At 44.4% G+C, this 18,409-nt stretch overlaps 1 protein-coding gene across 3 annotated transcripts in view; it reads left to right on the forward strand.

The window, feature by feature from the left end:
* Window positions 1-18,409, forward strand: part of Metap1d (methionyl aminopeptidase type 1D, mitochondrial) — an 81,083-nt gene that overhangs the window by 51,092 nt on the left and 11,582 nt on the right. Inside the window, exons 1-3 of one of the 3 annotated variants that reach the window (XM_036184466.1) lie at window positions 13,354-13,523; window positions 14,936-15,084; window positions 16,139-16,181. In XM_036184466.1, coding sequence (XP_036040359.1) covers window positions 14,942-15,084; window positions 16,139-16,181 — 186 coding nt within the window. In that variant the 5' untranslated portion in view covers window positions 13,354-13,523; window positions 14,936-14,941. Of the gene's footprint in view, window positions 1-13,353; window positions 13,524-14,630; window positions 15,085-16,138; window positions 16,182-18,409 lie in introns of those variants that run through there. The other 2 variants (XM_036184465.1, XM_036184464.1) reach the window with 2 other exon arrangements.

Genomic DNA, 18,409 nt, shown 5'->3' on the forward strand with positions numbered 1-18,409 from the left:
CCCTGTGGGGTGTCAGTCAGAATCTTTATTTCAGACAAGTAGTTGTAGCAGTCTGTTACCCTCAACTACGTGCTTGCTTTTGGACACTGAAGAAAATGAGCTGTTTCCCAACACCTGCACACCAACTGGGTCTGTGTCCTCTTTAGAAACGTTTAACAAACGCCCTTAGCTTTGCCATTCAGAGGCTGTTTCCAAATGCTGCTAATTAGGCCTCCCACCCCCCAATGATCCTTCTAGGTTTGTGAAACAGATCCACTCTTCCCTCTGCAAGGGCATCTTAGCTTGAAATCCAGGAAGCGGTGGTGGATGGTGTCCATATCCATGACTTCCTGAAATGGAGCAGAAGTGTGGACGGCATCTGGGGGAAAGGGGGCTCTTTACCAGCTTGTTTCCTGTAAGTTCAATTGGAAGACCTTGTCTGTGCAAATAGATTTCAAAATAGAGCCTGCCCTTTGACTGTCTCCATAATTACATGGCTCGCTCTGTATTTTATTTGGCAGCCAGAGCAGTTAACCCCTGAAAGGAAGGGGCTGATGGCATGCCCGGCTTGCCTTCCCAGACATGTCCATGGGAATGAATAAACCACTGTTTGGCAAGGCCCACAGCTAAAAATACAAGAACAGTCTCTAATCGAACTGAAATTCTCTGGGAACAGATTTAATAATGTTTATTATGGCTGATTAAAAAACTTAACTTTGTCCTCAATGTGTGGATTGTAGAAGGGTACTAATTGTTTTTAAAAATTGGGAGTTCCTTATTGCTTTGATGTAAGCAACATCTGTCAACAGGATGAATTTGCTTTTGTTTAGTTTCAAGAGCCCTTGTCCTTCAGCTTTGCCCAATCAGTTTCTGCTTCAGCCCGGGGCAATCCCTCCGTGTGTGGATGTGTTTTTCCTTCAACAAATGCACAGGTTATTTCTTGTGAAATATGAGCTTCTCCTCTGCTTTAGCATTGCCTTGAAATGGGAAGGAACCCACCATTTTCCTCACTTTCTTCAAACATGTACATCCTAGTCCTAGATTGCAAAAGCATCATAAGTGAGTGTCTCAGACTGTTTGATTTTTCTTTTGCAACATTTGTGTGAGTTATGAAGCCTTTTAAGCAGCCAGTCAATGTTTTAGGTTCAGAGATCAGAGACAGATGCATTTGCACTGTTCTCTTGGACTCCATGCACACCACGCTCTGAGGCTCCTGCTCCAAGTGATTGGTTGGAGTTCATGAAAGTGTGATCTCTCTGTGGCTCTAAATCTGCGCTTCAAAACTGTGTTCCTAGGGTATGGTCTTTTCTAAGCCTACTGGAGGAAGCAGCATTTTTGAACAGTAAAATAAAACCAAACCCTGTCAGATTGATGACACAAAGTAAGTTGCCTTTTTTTTTTTTTAAGTTGAAGTTAATGTATTATTTAAGCAAATCATTTGGTTAAAATTAAAATTATCAATGACTGGAAGAGCCCCCAGTTGAAAATGAATTAGTAAAACATTGTTGTTTTCTCTCTTGGTAATCATAAATCATTTAAATCTGGCAGACAGTCCTCCCTTCATCCAAAATAATTGCCTCCATTTGTAAAATCAATTAGATGTTAATATGCTATAAATAATAGTTTTGTTACTAGACTTTGGCATTTGCTGATCATTATGAAGAAATATATTCAGCAAGACATTTTACAGGGTGTCTTTTCAATTCCCTATTATCTCTGGTTGACATTGTTAGCTAATGTAAAGTCATACCAGGCTACTTTATTGTGTTGTTTTCTACCCAGATGTTTGGTCCTTCTGATGTAGTGTAAGCGACGATTGGTGGCCTGCTGCCGGTGGAAGTATATAATGAAAGATAGAGGTGTTGGTAGCCACGTTAGAGTTCAGGGGACTTCGTTCAGTTTTACAACTGTTTCCAATAATGAGCGCTTTATTGGCCCCTTTGAAAGTTCGTTCAGACCTCACCCTTAAAAATACTTGTTGACCAAAAGAAAATGCACAGTTTCAAGGGTACAATTGACTTAATAAAGGGTCATTAGTAAAGGTACACATAAAAACCCAGGGCACGGTGGGTGAAATGGAAGCATTTCATTATGTGGTATAGAATGCACGAACAGATAACAATTAAAATGGACCCTGAGTTAAAAGGCCAATAAATACGGGGCAGGCTGTGTGCAGTGACATTAGTTATGGAGGACACAGCCCGCCCTCCAGCGTGCAGGGTTCTGCAGCCCTACCTTTCAGACTTCATTTATGAAGGGATATAAAAAAGCAGGGTTTAGAAATTGATGTTATTACCAAATATGAAAAGATTTAAACCCATACTCTGGACTTATTATATTCCATGTATAAGTTTAAACTACGAAGCATGTGCAGCAGGATCCAGAAGACAGGGAACAATTTCAAGAAACATTGCGCCCTCACAGTGTGCTACTAACTCCGTGGAGGGAAAGAAGCAGGCGTCTGTAAACTTCTGAGTTCAGCTCCAGACTCTCATAGGAATTTTGTGACACTGAAAGTAATTTGCATTATTGCCTTTGAGAACAGTCAATACTCTGTTTACAACAACGTGTGGATTGACTGCCTGTGGAAACCCTGTAGCTTTTCTGCTGGGGGTCAGCAGTAACGATACTCTGATCAAATTAACAAGGGACTCCTTGCTGCTCTGGGCTCCCTGTTCTGAGGTTTTTGATAGTTTCTACTGGTGCATCCTGAACATCACATAGGTCCACTTGGTCCTGCAGTAATTAGCATACTCCTGCATCTCCTTCCCTAAGCAGTTGTACCAAAAGAGCATGTGTTGTGTGTCAGGTGAACAGCACTGCAAAGAGGGCCAGACAGTGTTCTAGTTTCTGAGGGTGGTCACTGAGCACCACATTGGTAGCAAATTGGGAGAGAGATGTAGTCATAGGTATCAGAAGACAGAACTACACAGAAAACTCAGCAGAACCCTGATTATGTTCAACACTGGGATTTTAATTTTGCCCACTCCGCTTTTGGATTTGGTTGGTTTGGTTTTTTTTTTGACAGGGTTCCTCTGTGTAGCCCTGGCTGTCCTGGAACTTGCTCTGTAGTCCTGGCTGTCCTGGAACTCAGAGATCCGCCCACCTCTGCCTCCCAAGAGCCAGGATTTAAGGTGTGTATCACCACTGCCAGGCTTTTTACTTTTGGAATTTTGGCTATCACTGGTTGATTAAAATATGATGGAGCTGGGGAGGTGCCTCCTTTCTTTCCCCTTTTCTTTTTCTTCTTTTCCCCTCCCTTTTCTTCTCCTTCCTTTCCCCTTTTCTCTTCCCTTTTCCCCCCTCTGTTTTTCTCCTTCCTTCTCCTCCTTCCTCTCTCCTCCCCTCCTTTCCCTTTTTCTTCTTCTTCCTTTTTCCTTACCCTCTCCTTCCCCCCCCTCTTTCCCTTTTCCTCCCCCCTTTTTTTTCTTTATCCTTCCTCCTTCTCCTTCTTTTCCCCCCCCTTTTTTCCCCCCCCCCTTCTCCCTCCTTCTTCCTTTTTCCCCCCCCCTTCCCCTTCTTTTTTTTCCCCATTTTCCCCCCCTTCCCCTTACTCCTCCTTCTTTTACTTTCCCTTCCTTTTTCTCTCCCTCTCCCCCCCCCCCCTCTTCCCCTCCCCCTTTCCCCTTTGTTTCCTTTTCCCTTCCCTCTTCCCCTTCCCCCTCTCCTTTTTCCCGTTCTCTCTCTTTCCTTTTTTTTTCCCCCTCCTTCCCCTTCCCCCCCCCCTTTCCCCCTTCTTTTTTTTCTCCCTTCCCTTCTTCTTTTTTCTTTTTCCCCCCTGCCTTCCTTCTCCCCTTCCCTCTTCCTTTCTCCTTTTCCCCTCCCCCCCCTTTTTTTCTTTATCCCCCCCTTTTTTTTCTTTTTTTTCTTTTTTCCCCCCTTCTTCACTTCCCCCCCCCCCCCCTTTTTCTCCCCCCCCCCCCTTTCCTTTCCCCTTTCCCTTTCCCTCCTCCCTCTCCCCTCCCCTTCTTTCCCCCCCTCCCCCCTCTCTCTTTTCTCCCTTTTCTCTTCCTTCCCTTCCCTCTTTCCTCCCCCCCTTCTTTCCCCTTTTCCTCTTTCTTTCCTTTTTCCCTCCCCCTCCTCTCTTCCCTTTTTTAACTTCCCTTTTTCCCCCTCCATTCCCTTTTCCTCCCCCTTTCCTCCTCTCTCTCCTTCCCTCTTTTTTTTTCCCCTCTTCCCCTCTCTTTTTCTTTTCCTCTCTCTCTCCCCTTTTTTCCTTCTTTTTACCTTTTTCTTCCTTCCTCTCTTTATTCTTTTTCCTCCTTTTCTCTCCCCCTCCCTTTTTTCCCTTTCCCCCTTCCCTCCTCCCTTTACTTCCCCCCCTTTTTCCCTCCCGTTTCTTCCCCCTTCCTTTTCTCCCCCTCCCCCTTTTTTCCCCCTTTCTCTTCTTTCCCTTTTCCTTTTCTCCCCTTTCTTTTTCTTTTTCTTCTTCTCTCCTCCCCCCTCCTCTTTCCCCCTTCTTTCCCCCTTTCTCTCTTCCTCTTCCCTTCCTTTTTCTTTTTTTTTCTCTTCCTTTTTTTCCTTCTCCTTCTTTCTTCCTTCTTCTCTTTTCCTTTTCTCTTCCCTCTCTCTCCCTTTCCTTCTCCCTCCCTTTCCCTTTCTCCTCTCTCCTTTACTTTTCTCCTCCTCTTCTCTTCCCTCTTTCTTCCCCCTTTTCCCCTTTTCTTCCTTTTCGCCTCCACTCTTCCCCTCCTTTTCCTTTCCCCTTTTCTTTTTCCCCCCCCCTCCTCTCTCCTCTCTTCCCCTCTCTTTTCTTTACCCTACCACCCCTTTTTTCCCCTTCTTCCTTCCTTCCCCTTCCCTCTCCTTCCCCTTCTTCTTTTCCTTTTTTTCTTTTCTTCCTCTCCTCTTTTTTTCTCTTCTTCCTTTCCCTTCCTTTTTCTTCATTTCTCCCTCCCTTCCCCCTTTTTACCTTTTTCCCTCTTTCTTCCCCTTTTTCCTTTTTCCCTTTTCTTTCCCCTCTTCTCCCCCTCTTTCCTTTTTCTTCTTTTCGTTCCTTACCCTTTCCTCTTCCCCCTTTTTTTTTCCCCCCCCCTTTTCCCCCCCCCTTCCTCTTCCTTTTCCCTTTCTTTCCCCCGTCCTTTTTTTTTTCCTTTCTCTTTCTCTCTCCCCCCTCTTTCCTTTCCCCTCCTTTCTTTTTTCCCTTTTTCCCTTTCCTTCCTTCTCCCCTCCTTTCCTCCTTTTTCCCTTCCTTTATCCCTTTCTTCTTTTTTCTTCCCCTCTTTATTTTTCCCCTTTTTACTCTTCTTTTACTTCTCTTCCTTCCCTTTCCCCCCCTTCCTTTTCCTCCCCCCTTTCTTTTCTTCTTTCTCCCTCCTTTTCTTTCTCTTTTTCTCCCTCTTCCTCCTTTTTCCTCTTTCTACCTCCTCCCCCTCTTTTTCTCTCTCTTTTCTTTCTTCTTCCTCCCCTTTCTTTTTTTTTTCCTTTCCTTCTTTTCTTCCCTCCTTTCTTCCTTTTCCCTCTTCCTTCCCCCTTCTCTTCCCTTTCTCCCCCCCCTCTTTCCTTTTCTTTCTTTTCCTTTTTCTCCTTCCTTTTCTCCCCTTCTCCCTTCTTTTTTTTTCCTCTTCTCCTTCTTCTTTCTTCCCTTTTTCCCTTCCTTTTTCCTTCCTTTTTCGTCCTTCTTTTCCTCTCTCTTCTTTCCTTTTCTCCCTCTTTTCCCTTTTCTCCTTCCTCCTCCTCCTTCCCTTCCCTTTTTTTCCTTTCTTTTCTCTTCCCCTCCTTCCCCTTCCCTTTTTTCCTTTTTCTTACCCTTCTCCTTTCCTTTCCCCTTCTCCTCTTTCCTCTTACCCCCTCCTCTTCCCTGCTCTCCTTTCCTCCTCTTTCCTTTCCTCTTTTCTTCCCCCTCCCCTCTCCCCCCTCTTCTTCTTTTTTTTTTCTCCCCTTTCCCTCTCTTCTTTTTCCTTCTGCTTTTCCCCCTCCCTCCTTCTTTCCCTTCCCTCTTTCTCCTTTCCCTTTTTTTTTTATTCCCCCCTTCCTCCTTTTCCCCCTTTTCCCTTCCCTTTTCTCTTTCCCCCCCCCCCCCTCTTTTCTTTCTCTCTCTCCTTCCTTTTTTTCTTTCTTTTTTTTTCCCCTTCCCTTCTTCTCTTTCTTACCTTTTTCCTTCCCCCCTCTCCCTCTCTCTTCTTTTCCCACCCCCTTCTTTTTTTTTTTTTCTTCTTTCCTTTCCCCTCCCTTCTTTCTTTTTTCTCACTTTTCTTTTTTTTTCCTTTTTCCTTTTTTCTCCCTTTTCCCCCCCTCTTACTTTTTCCTTCCCCCCTTTTTTTTTTCCCCCCCCCCCCCTTCCCCCCTCCCCCTCCCTCCCCTCTCTTTCCCCCTTTCCTTTGCCCCCTTTCCCTTTTTCCTCCCTCTCTTCTCCCCTTTATCTTTTCCTTTTCTCCTTTTTCTTTTGCCCCCTTTCTCCTCTTTTCCTTTCCTTTCTTCCTTTTTTTTCCCCTTTCTTCTTCTCCCCCCTTTCCTCCTCCCCCCTTCCTCTCCTCCTCCTTCCCCCCTTTTCTTTTCTTTTTTCCCCTTCCTTTCCTTTCCTTCTTCCTTTTCTTTTTCTCTTTTTCCCTCCTTTTCCCTTACTCTTTCCTTTCCTTTACTTCCCTCCTCTCTTCCTTTTTTTCCCACTTTTCCTTTTTTTCCTTCTCTTTCTTTTTTTTCCTTTCCTATTCTCTCTCTCTTCCCCTTCTTTTCCCTTTTTCTCCTTCTTTTTCCCCTTTCCCTTTTCTTTTCCTCTCTTTTCCTCTTCTTCTTTCTCTCTTTTCCCTCTTTCCCCTTTTCTTTCCTTCCTTTTCCTCCCCCCCCCCTCTTTCCCTCCCCTTCCTTCCCCCCCCCTCCTTTCTCCCTTTTCCTCTCTCCTTTCTTCCTTTCCCCTCTTCCTTTCTCTTACCTTTTTGTTCCTTCTTTCTTACCTTCTTTTTTTCTTCCTTCCCTTTTTTCCTTTTCTCTCTTATAACCCCTTTTTCTTTTTTTTTTTTTTTTCCCTTTTCCCCTTTCCTTCCCTTCTTTCCCCTCTTCCCCTTTCTTCTCCCTCTTTTTCTTCCTTTTTTCCTTTTTCCCCCTCCTCCCTCCCCTCTTTCCCCCCTCCTTCCCCCCTTTTTTCTTTATTTCTCCTTTTTTTCTCCTTCCTTTTTTCCCTTCCCCTTTTCCCTCTTTCTTCCCCCCCCCCTCCTTTTTCTCTTCCCCCTTTCTTCTCCCCCTCTTCATCTCTTTCTCCCTGCCCCTCCCCCCTTTCTTATCTCTTTCCCCCTCCACCCCCTTCTCCTTTTCTTCCCCTCTTCCTTCCCTTTCCTTTTTTTTTTCCTATCCTTTTTCCTTCTTCTTTTTCTTTCCCTTCCCCCCCCCCTCCTTCCCCTTCTTTTTCCCCCTCCCCCCCCTCCCCCTCTTTCCCCTTTTTACTCCCTTATCCTCCCTCCCTTCTTCTCTCCCCTTCCCTCTTCTTTTCCTTTATTCCCTCTTTTCCCCCCCTTCTCTTCTCTCTCCCCCTTCTTCTCCTTTTCCCCTTCCCTTCCTTCTTCCCTTCCTCCCTTCCTCCTCTCCCCCCTTTTTCTTTCCTTCTTTTCCCCCCTTCTTCTTTCCCCTTCCCTTGTCCTCCCCCCTTCTCCTCTTCTCCCTCAATTACCACCCCTTTTTTTCCCCTCTTCATTTCCTTACCCCTCCCTTTCCTTTCCTCCCTTTCCCCCCCCCCTTTTACTCCCTTCCTTCCTTCCTTCCTCCCTTTTTACTCCTCTCTTCTTTACCTTCCTTCTCCTCTTTCCCCCCCCTTTTTTCCCTTTTTTTCCTCCTTTCCCCTCCCTCCCTTCTTCTGTTTCCCTTTTTTTTTTCCCCCTTTTTTTTTCCCCTTCCCTCCCCCCCTCCCTTCTCTTCCTTTTCCTTTCCCTTTACCCTTCCTTTCCCCTTTCTTCTTTTTCCCCCTTCCCCCCCCTTCTTCCTCCCCTTTCCCCCCCTCCCCCCCCTCTTCCTCCCCTTTCTCTTTTCTTTCTTTCTTTTTCTTTTCCCTCCTTACTCTTCCCTCCCCCTCCCTCCCCCCTTCCTCTCTTCCTTCCTCCCCTTTCCTTTCCTTTTTCTCTCTCTCCCCTTCTCCTCCCCCTTTTCTCTTTTTTCCCTTTCTTCTCCTTTTTTCTCCCCCTCTTCTCCCTTTCCTCCTCCCCTCTTTCCCTCTTTTCCCTCCTTTTCTCTCCTTTCCCCTTCTCCCCCCTTTTTTCTCCCTCCCTTTCTTTTTCTCCCTTTTCTCCCACTTCTTTCTTTCTTTTCCTCCCTCCCTTTTACCTTTTCTCCTTTTTCTTTCCCCCCCCCTTTCCTTCCTTCCCTCCCTCTTTTACCCTCTCCTTCTTATTCTTCCTTTCTTTCTCCTCCCCCTCCTTTAATTCCTTTTCTTTCTTCTCTTTTTTTCCCCTTCCTTCTTTCTCCCCTTCCCTCCCTTCTCCCCTCCCCTCTTTTTTTTTCCCTCTTCGATGCAAATAAAACCCTTCTTTTCCCTCCCTCCCCTTTTTCCTTTTCTCCTTCCTTTTTCCTCTCCCTTATCTTTTTTCTCCTCCTTTCTCCTTTTTTCCTTTCCTCTTCCTTCTCCTTTTCCTTTCCCCTCCTTCTTCTCCCTTTCCTCTTTTTCTCTTCCTCCTTTCTCCTTTTTTCCCTTTTCTTTCTCTCCCCTTCCCCCTTTACTTCTTTTCCTCCCTTCTTTTTCTTTTTTTTTCTTTTATTTTTTTTCTTCTCTTCCCCCTCCTTTCCTCTTTTTCCTCTTCTTCCCTTTTCTCCCTTTCCTTTTCTCTTCTTCCTCTCCCTTTCCCCCCCTTCCCTTTCCTTCTTTCTCTCCCCCTTTCTTTTTTTTCTCCCCCCCCTCCTCTTCTTTTTTCCTCCCCCCCCTTTCCCTTCTCTTTTCTTTTTTTTTTCCCTTTCTCCCTTCCTTCTTTCTTTTCCCTTCTCTTCCTCTCCCTTTCTTTTCCCCCCTTTCCACTCCTCCTTCCTTCTTTCTTTTCTCTCTCTCCCTCCTTTCCCCTTTCCTTCCTTCTCTTTTCTTTTTCTCCTCCCCCCCCCTTCCTTCGGCTTTTTCCTCTTTTTTCCCCCTCCCCTCTTTCCCCCTCCTCCTTTTTCTTTCTTACTTTTTTTCCCTCTCTTTTTTTTCTTTTCTCCCCCCTTCCTTTTTCTCCTTTCTCTTTCTTTTTTCCCCCCCTCTTCCCCCCTTCCTTTTTTTCCCCTTCTTTTCTTCCTTTTTCTTTTTCCTTTTTTTTCTCCCCCCTTCCCCCCTCCCCTTCTTCCTTTTTCCTTTTTTTTCCTTCTTTTCCCCCCTCTCTTTCTTTCCTTTCTTTTCCCTTTCTCCCTCCTCCTCCTCTTCTTTCTCCCCCTCTTTCTTTATTTTCTTCTTTTCCTTCCCCTCTTCCCTTCTGTTCCCCTCTCCCTTCCCCTTCTCCCCTTCCCTCCTTCTCTTTTCCCTCTCCCTTTCTCCTTTTCCTTTCCCTACCTCCTCCCCTCTATTTTTTTCCCTTCCCTCCCCCCCTCCTTCTTTCTCCCTTTCTTTTTTTTCTTCTTTTTTTTTCCTCCCTTTTTCTCCCCCCTCCTCCCCCCCCTTCTCCTTTTTTTTTCCCTTTTCCTTTTCCCTCCTTTTCCCTTTCCTTTTTACTCCCTTCTTACCTTCTCCCCCCTTTTTCCCTTTTCTTCTCCTTTTTCCCTTCCTCCCCTCTTCTCTTTCCTTCTTTTTTTTCTCTTTTCTTTTCTTCTTCTCCCCCTTTTTACTTCCCCTTTTTTCCCTTCTTTTTTTTTCCTTTTCTTCTCTCCCTTTTTCCCTCCTTTACCCCCCCCCCCTCTTCCTTTTCCTTCTTCCTTCCTCCCTTCCTTTTCCCCTCTTTTTTCCTCTTTTCCCCTCCTTCTCCCTTTTCCCCCCCTCCCCCCTCCCTCCATTCCTCCCCCTTCTTCTCCTCTCTTCTTTCTTTTCCCTTCCTTTTCCTCTTCCCTCTTTCTTTCTTGCCCCTCTCCTTCCTTCCTTTTTCTCTTTCTCTCTTCCCTTTTTCCTCCCCCCCTTTCCCCCCCCCCCCCCCCCCTCCCTCCCTCCCCCTTTTTTTTCCTCTTCCCCTCTTTTTTTTTTTCCTCTTTCCCTTCCTTCTCCCTTCCCCTCTTTTTTTTTCTTTCTTTCTCCTCTTTTTTTCCCTTTTTCCTTTTCTTTTTCCCTCTTCCTTCCTTTTTTCCCCTCCCTTTTTTTCTTTCCCCCTTTCCCTTCTCTCTTCTCCTCTTCCTTTTCCTCTTTTTTTTCTTTTCTCTTTTTTCCCTTCTCCCTTCTCTTTTCCCTTTTTACCCCCCCTTTTTTTTTCCCCCCTCCCTTTTTTCCTTTTCCCCCTCCCCCTCCCCCCTTTTTCCCTCCTCCTCCTCTCTTTCCCCTTCCCCTTTTCCCCCTCTTTTTTCCCTTCCTTTCCCCCCCCTTCCTTTTTCCCCTTCCCTTTCTCCTTCTTTTCTCCCTTTCTTCCCTCTTTTTCCTTTCCCCCCTCCTCTCTCCTTTCCCTTTTCTCCCTCTTTTTTTTACTTCCTTTCTTTTCCTCCCTCCCTCCTTTTCCTTCCTCCCCCCCCTCCTCTTTTCCCCCTTTTACTTTCCCTCTTTTTTCCCTCCTTTTTCTCCTTTCCTTTTTCCTCTCTTCTTCTTCCCTCCCTTTTTTTTCCCCTCCCTTCTTACCTTACCCTTTCCTCTTTTTCTTTCTCTTTTTTCCCCCCCCCCTTCTTCCCTTCCCCCCCCCTTTTCTTTTCCTTCTTCTCCCTCCCTCCTTCTCTTCTCTGTCTCTCTCTCCCCCCCCCTTCCCTCCTCTCCCTTACTCTCCCTTTTCCTTTCTTTTCCCTCCCTTTCTTTTTCCTCTTCCTCCTTCCCTTCTCTCCTTTTCCCCTTTTTTCCTTCCCTCCTTCTTTTCCTTTTTTTTCTTTCTTCCTTTTCTCTTTTCTCTCCTCCCCTCCCCTCTTTTTTTTTTCTTTTCTCTCCCCCTCCCCTTCTCTCCCTTCTCTTCCCCTTTCTTTTTCTCTTACCCCTTTTCTCTCCCCTCTCTTTCCCTCTTCTTCTTTCCCTTTTTTTCCCCTTTCTCCTCTTCCTCCCTCCCTCTCCTTTTTCCTTTTTACCCTCCTTTTCCCTTCTCCCTCCCCTTCTTCCCTTTCCTTTCCCTTTTTGTTCTCCCTCTTTTTTTCTCCTTTCTTTTAAGATTATTGGGATTGATTCAAGAGAGATTCATGGAAATTAACATCCTGGATGTTTTTAAGCCCTTAAACTTTCTATGTTATTAATACTACTGTCTTTTGAATAATTTTTTTAGAGTAAATTAAATCCAGAGCGTCCTTGATTCCCCCCCACCAAAGATTTCAATATTGTGGAAAGACAATCTCTCTGCCTTTGAAAATACAAATGAGGTGTAAGGGGTCATTTAGAAAGGAGAAAAATAGCTAAGAGAGATAGAGGCTTACCTCAAAAGTCACCTGCTTTTTCCTTTTACACTCTTTTTCTTTATTGTGAATCACCTTGAGCATACCCCCAAAGGGGAGTAGTTCCTTTCATTTTTATAACGAGGCTTGAGAGACAAAAGAGCCCAAAGCCCTGTCTTGGCTTGGGTCTGGCCATCGTAGAGAGAATCAGCATTTGGTATTAGTCATAAAACTGACGTTCTTTTTCTTCAGTAAAAACAAAAAGAAATCTCTAGGTTCCAGGGAGATAGCGCAGTCAGCAAGCACGTGCTCTGTATACACGAGGGTCAACACCCACACAAAACAAACCAGGACTACAGCAGTGCCTATAACCCCAGAGCTGGGGAGGGGAGACAGAGACAGGGGGACCCCTGGGGTTCACTGGCCAGTCAGTATAGTCAAGTCAGTAAACTCCAGATTCGGTGAGAGACCCTGTCTCAAAAAAATAAAGCGGAGAACAATTAAGGAAGATACCAGGTATCATCCTGTGGTCTCCATTCCTCTGTACACATGTGTATTTATATCCATATGAATGCATATTTGTATCCATCCATGCACAGACACAGACATACAGACACACAGGCACACACCTAAATATAAAAAAAGCGTTGTAGTCTGCATTTTAGCCAGTTTCAGAGACAACCCAGCAGTCCTCAGCTATCGTTATAACCAAGACAGATCACAGAGCAGAAATAAGAACATAGGCTTGCTGAGGGGAGACCTGGTTGGCTGTGGGAGTTGGAGGGTGACTATAAGAGAGGAGATGTTTCTTCCTGGCTCAGCTGTGACAAGCCAGGCCATTCTATTACCCAAACAACAAAAGCCCCTTGGGCTGGAGAGAAGCTTTAGTGTTTGCCACATAAGTGTAAGACCGTGAGCTCAGATCCCAGCAACCACATAAAGCCCCTGGTACGGTGGTGTATGCTTGTAATTCTAGTGCTGAGGAGTGAGGATGTGGACACAGGTAGATCCCTGGAGCTGTTGGCTAGCTATGAGCTCCAGGTTCCATGAGAGACCCTGTCTCATAAGCAAACAAATATGGAAAAGAGAAAAGCCCTTCTGAATAGCGGAATAGGAGAAGATCCTAAGGTCTGGCCTGGCGCTCTTTACAAACACAAGAGCCCCAACCTCTCAGCCCCGCAGAGCTTCGAGTGCGATTCCTGGCCCAAACTTCTATGTAGGCTCACTGTGTTATGGTCAGCAGTCCATTGCTATAAATACTCAGGAAGGGCCCTGCAGACCTCAGGGTGGACAGAAGCTGTGTGTAAGGTAGGGTTACTTCCTGAAAACCGCCAGTGAATTTCACTGCTGGAGAACCAGACATGGGGCATCAGGATTGGATGTCTGACTTTGGGTTAGGAGCGGACTCTTTGTTTCTTCTTGATGAATGATGGAAGAATTCTAGGTAATTTTATTGTCCTTGGAGAAGACATCAAGGAAATAAGCTGTTTTGTTTTGTCTTGTCTGGTGCTCAGTTATCGGGTCACCTAGTATAAGAATGTGTGTGTGGCAGGGCCCTATGCACTTGGCACCCTTTTACATGGACTCATTGGGAGAGGGTGTTGAGAACTGTCCTTTGCATACATTTTATCATTGCTTGAAGAAGATGAGAGTGTTTCTTAACCAAGCATTGTGCAGATTGGAAACATGGTGCTTTTTTATCCATGGGCTATGCCCCTAACGGGCTCGGGTGAAGTCAAGAATAGAAAACTGCTATTTGTTCTGACCAGAATCTCCTTCAGCAGAACCCTGGTCAAAGCCTGGTGAGGTTAACAGCCCATCCAGAACAGCGCTACCAGGCGATGTTAAGTTCAAAAGGGCAGGGGAAGGAACTGGGGGTAGCCTGGAGGTCTGTTGTGCTGGCTTTGGAGGTCGGTGCTTCAGCAGGAAGGGCAGATCTCCATGAAGCAGGAGGCTGTGTCTGAAAAAAAGGCTGCCATTGTCGCGTGCTGGGTTCTGATCTCCGTTTTCAATCCTTTTTCCTGAAGCACATAAAGAAGCCAGACTATGTGACGACAGGCATTGTGCCGGACTGGGGGGACAGCATAGAAGTTAAGAATGAAGATCAGATCCAAGGGCTTCGTGAGGCCTGTCAGCTGGCCCGGCACGTTCTCCTCCTGGCTGGGAAGAGCTTAAAGGTGGTGTCTTACCAAGCCTCAGCGCAACCTGCACACAGGCTTCCTCTCCCTTTCTGCTTAACTCTCCCTTTACACTCATCTATTAATAATTTGATTTTTTTTTAAAGTAAAGCCTTAAGATGGGAAGGGGGATTTTACTGTTTTATGTATTTGTTCAAGGAATAATGTAAACTACTTTGATTGTAACTGGCAGAATTCTAGAGATACTCAGCTGACTCAGCCTGTCCAAGGTGCTCCGTGGCAGAGGACTTTGGCTTTGCCACAGCCCCTCTGCCTCTGCCCTGCTTGTGTTTCCCACATCCCCTCCCTGTGTTGACAGTGTTGGTCCTGCCTTGAAGTCTACCTCCTCTTTTCTTGAATGTGCCCTACAAAGGGTGGGCCAATACACAAAACTAGTTACTGCTATGAGAGTTGGTTCTTTGAGAATCGGTCAAAACGCCCTGCTATCTGTAGTCCATAAAGAGAGATAAATGCAGCTTCAAAGTGGGACTCAGTGGCGACTTTGGTTACTATGTCTCCTGTGTGGCCACCTGTCACGGCAACATATCCAAGCACAAGGTCACAAGATGAATATAAACTAACAGGAAATTGATGAGGGAGTAGTTAGCATCTCCTGAATATTTTTCCTTTGTTATAGAATTTTATTTGTGGTATGATTTCATGGAGGTGGTCTTCATGTGCTTAGGAAACTCAGTTTCTGGGGTTGAGGTACAGCTAAACATCAGACCACTTGCCTAGCCTAGGTGAGACCCCAGGTTCAGTCCCCAGCAGGGCAAAACAGAAACGAAACGAGACCCTCCATTTCAGTTCTTTGTTGGAAAACAATTGGGTGTTTCCTGGTATGGGAAACATTAAAATAAATTTATCTGGGCATGAAAGAAATCAAGCTTATTGGAAATACAACCTCTAGGAAAGGTGTCAAAGGCTGGGCTTTAAAATAACAGTCCACCACCTCCTTGCCATTGAGCAAAGCTCGCCCATGCAGTTTTCAACAAGATAAAACGGTGTGGGCAACGCCTCTCTAAGTCGGCATTCCGATTGTATTCTTATTTGTATGCTTCCTTTAGCCAGAGCTCTGACCCTCGAGGAAGAGGAAGGAATTGATGAAAGACGCGTTGCTGAAACCATCAGGCTACCCGGAATTGTCACTTAATGACCCACTCTATTTCCTAATGGTATATAGCAGCACCATATACCGTCACTTGATCAAAATGGGCTCTAACATCATCATATACCCAAAAGATCAAGAGAGCAGGACTGCGGCTGGTGATGGGAGTTGTGAATAGTCAGTGTCACACCATGACTTCATCATGGCGAATGTACACAGTCTCACCTGGGAGTGCTGCTGTCGTGGGCGGTCACTATTACAGGAAGTGTCTCAACTGTCGCCGCACACTTGTTTAACACTGCAGGTTGACATGACAACGGAAGAGATAGACGCGTTAGTTCATGGGGAAATCATCCGTCATGATGCATATCCCTCACCTCTGGGCTATGGACGCTTTCCAAAATCTGTCTGTACCTCTGTAAACAACGTGCTCTGTCATGGCATTCCTGACAGGTATTCATTTTTCAATAATGTATTGTTCCTTTGGAAACTAAGATCCATAGCACATATTGAAAAATACTGTAGTTCAATTGAAACCTACCTGTGTGCACGCTTCTGAAATTGATTATGATAAAATAAGAATTTTGAGGTATTTTGCTTCTACGTGGGATATAACACTATAACACACACCAAAAAAATAAAAAGTTTTAAAAACTACAATATGATAAGCATAGCTAATGACCCCCTCCCTGGCTACCATTTGCAGGGTGATCAGAAGACCAGTATCTTCCAAGGTACCAGAACTTAAGTTAGTGGAAAAATAAATAATGGTAGGTGAATACCATGTTACTTTATGATGACATGTACAGGGCACCTTTTATTAAATTGAAGGGAAATAGTTTACTTCAAATATAAAGGTGAAGTGGATTTGATTAGAACCATTGTTGTCAAGTGTTTAATGTTTGCCTGGGGTGGGGGGGTGGGGGGTGGGGAACATGCCTGCATCTTTCTGTCGGCGAACCTGTCTTTTGGCAGGACAGATACCTCCGCCATACTGTTCAACCAGAAAGTGAATAACTTACAAGCCTTGCCCAGGCATCCCAGTGGAGACCTGATGGTTTCATAATTCAAGTTTAAGTACATAAAAAAGATTCCCCCTGTAATGCCTACATACTTGAACTTGACACCATTTGATGTTTCTTAAAGCAGTATGTGAGCCACAAAAATATTTGTACATTACCTATTTCTTTTAGCTTATTCCATTTTTACCATACGGTGCTGGAGGCAAATTGTATTGACAGCTCTTGTTTTGACTGTTTACAAACTTCAGGTAATTAGGAAGTGTATCTCTTTAAAGAATCATGAAGTCTTAAGGCAGCAGTGTTTGTTTCCTGTATTTCTTATAAAATGTGGTGTGATTAACGTAAGACCAAGGTCAGATCTGGTTACTCCATCCATTCCTGCTCCTCTGTCAACCATCGCTGCAGCTCACTGGGTCCGCAATAGTAGTCTGTGGGCATTTATTTTCACATTTCTTTTTATTGAGATCTGTCTATCACCATTTCAGCCGACCTCTTCAGGATGGAGATATTATCAACATTGATGTCACGGTGAGTAAATCATATAAAAAAATTATCCCTGATCAACTTCAGAATTGCTAGTTGCAACAGGAAGGAGGGTGGCTTGTAAATGTGAGCTGCGCTCGGGAGTGCTGTTTGCTTCCAGCCCCGGACACAAGCAGCTGGTTTCCTTTTTTTGTCTTTAACTCTGTGTTTATTCCAAGTAAACCCAGGCCTGACTTGAATTTCGGGCTGGAATCAGATGCACTGAGATCAATGTTGGCCTAAGTGAAATGTCAGCCCAATCCTGCTATGTGTCATGTTTTTGAGAAGGTGTAATTGTTATTGATCCACTGTGTAGTTAATGCAGAGCACCACAGCACTAGGCAGCTGCTGCAGCTAGATATGTATGAGATGAGCTAACACGGAGAAAGCCAGCATTTTTCCTTCACTCTGCCAAGATTGATCTTCCTCTTCCTGCTGATTTTGAGTGGGGCCTGTCATTATCTTACTCTGTCATTAGGGGCTACATTGGCCTGCGTGTCAGTCTATTTGGACAGCAACTCTTGCTAGCAGTGTTCCCTAGATTTATTAAAATCCCTGAAGGTAACGTTGTGTTCCATCCCTGGTGGAGAGAGGCCTGAGCTCACGGCACACAAGCAGAATGGTTTTTCTGCCTGAATTTAAGTTTTCACCGAATGGATGATGGCCTTTCTTTTTAATAACAAGCCTAAGTGATTGAACTTGGGGACTGCAAATTGTCCAAGCTGTAACCTGTTCTCATCTCCTAGGCCCTTCACCATCCTCAGACTTGGATTATTTGTGCTCATTTCATTTCAGATTGTCTGTAGTGGGGCCTTTTGAATTATACAAAGGATAAATAAAATCTGTGCGTCTATGACTAATTAATAACTTTTAGATAAATAAAATGTGCACGTCTTTCAGGGACTCTTGGAGATGAGTGCCATTCAAAAAACACATCCTCTATGAGAGAGTAAATGTTTTTAATAATAGTTATTCTATATTCAGGCTGAAAGTCAGGTAGCAGTGGGGATATAATGGAAATGGGCATTGGTAGATTGTCAATTTGTAGTTGTTTGAGTTAATTCAGCCTTGTGTTCAGCTCAGTCTGTGCACAGATAGAGCCAAACAGTTCTTGCCCATAGCACTTCCCATGTCATCGTGTCTTAGAATGCCTGAGTGTCAGTCCACACATCCTGTTCAGGTCTCTCTGGCTCTGAATTGTGTGGGAGGTGCTTTATGAAGTGCACCGGAAACAAAACCTCTCCTGTGATACATTTTTATCTCAGATTGAACCCGATTTTAGGGTTTCACATTGATTACCTCACCTAATCACCCACTAATAAAATATTGCTGCTCGAAGGAAATGAGAAGTCTCCCATGCTGTCCCCAATGTGCCCAGGGAGAACACATTATTCCTTCCTAGGTTTCCTGAAGGCTTTTAATAGAGAATTTCACTTCTGAAGCTGAAATTATTCCAACAATTCTTAAACTCACTTGAAATACTTTCTAGTGTCTAGAAGTGTAAAGAAGTCTAAGAGACATATTGGTCAGTATCAAAAAATTGTATTTCTTATGAGATATTTTATTAACTGAAAAACTGCATTTCTAACACCTGCACTTTTGTCTGGAAATACCCTTTGCATTTTATATCTATTATGAGGTTTTTTTTTTTCTCTTGAACATTAATTTTTTTTTAATGAAAAGGTGGTGTTTTAGTAGTTGCTCAGTTAATACTTGTTAAATGAAGCATAAGAATGGTTTATGGGGAAAATTGTAGTTATAGTTGCCTGCCCCAATCCTTCAAAAGTATGTTCTTCCTGCTAAACATGTGCAGAGCCCTGAGTTCAGTCCCCAGAAACACACACACACACACACACACACACACACACACACACACACACACACATTCTATTCCATATCCTTTAAGTAGTTATCTTAAGAGTTATTGAAAATTTAATAGTTTAGAGCAGGCTGATGAAATGGATCAGCAAGGAAAGGCACTTGCCAAAATTTGACAACCTGAGTTCAATCCCTGGGACCCACATGATGCAAGGAGAGAACTGACTCCTGCAAGTTGTCCTCTGGCCTCCACACACATGCCATGGCATGTGCACACACACACACACACACACACACACACACACACACACACAAAATAATTTTAACCTATTTTAATTTTTAAGTATTATGAAACAGCAAGTTAAATGAATTTAAACAATACATTTTACTTAAGAAAACACACAGTTACAAATTTT

This window comes from Onychomys torridus, chromosome 4 (genome assembly GCF_903995425.1).
Source record: "Onychomys torridus chromosome 4, mOncTor1.1, whole genome shotgun sequence".
NCBI classification, from domain to species: domain Eukaryota; kingdom Metazoa; phylum Chordata; class Mammalia; order Rodentia; family Cricetidae; genus Onychomys; species Onychomys torridus.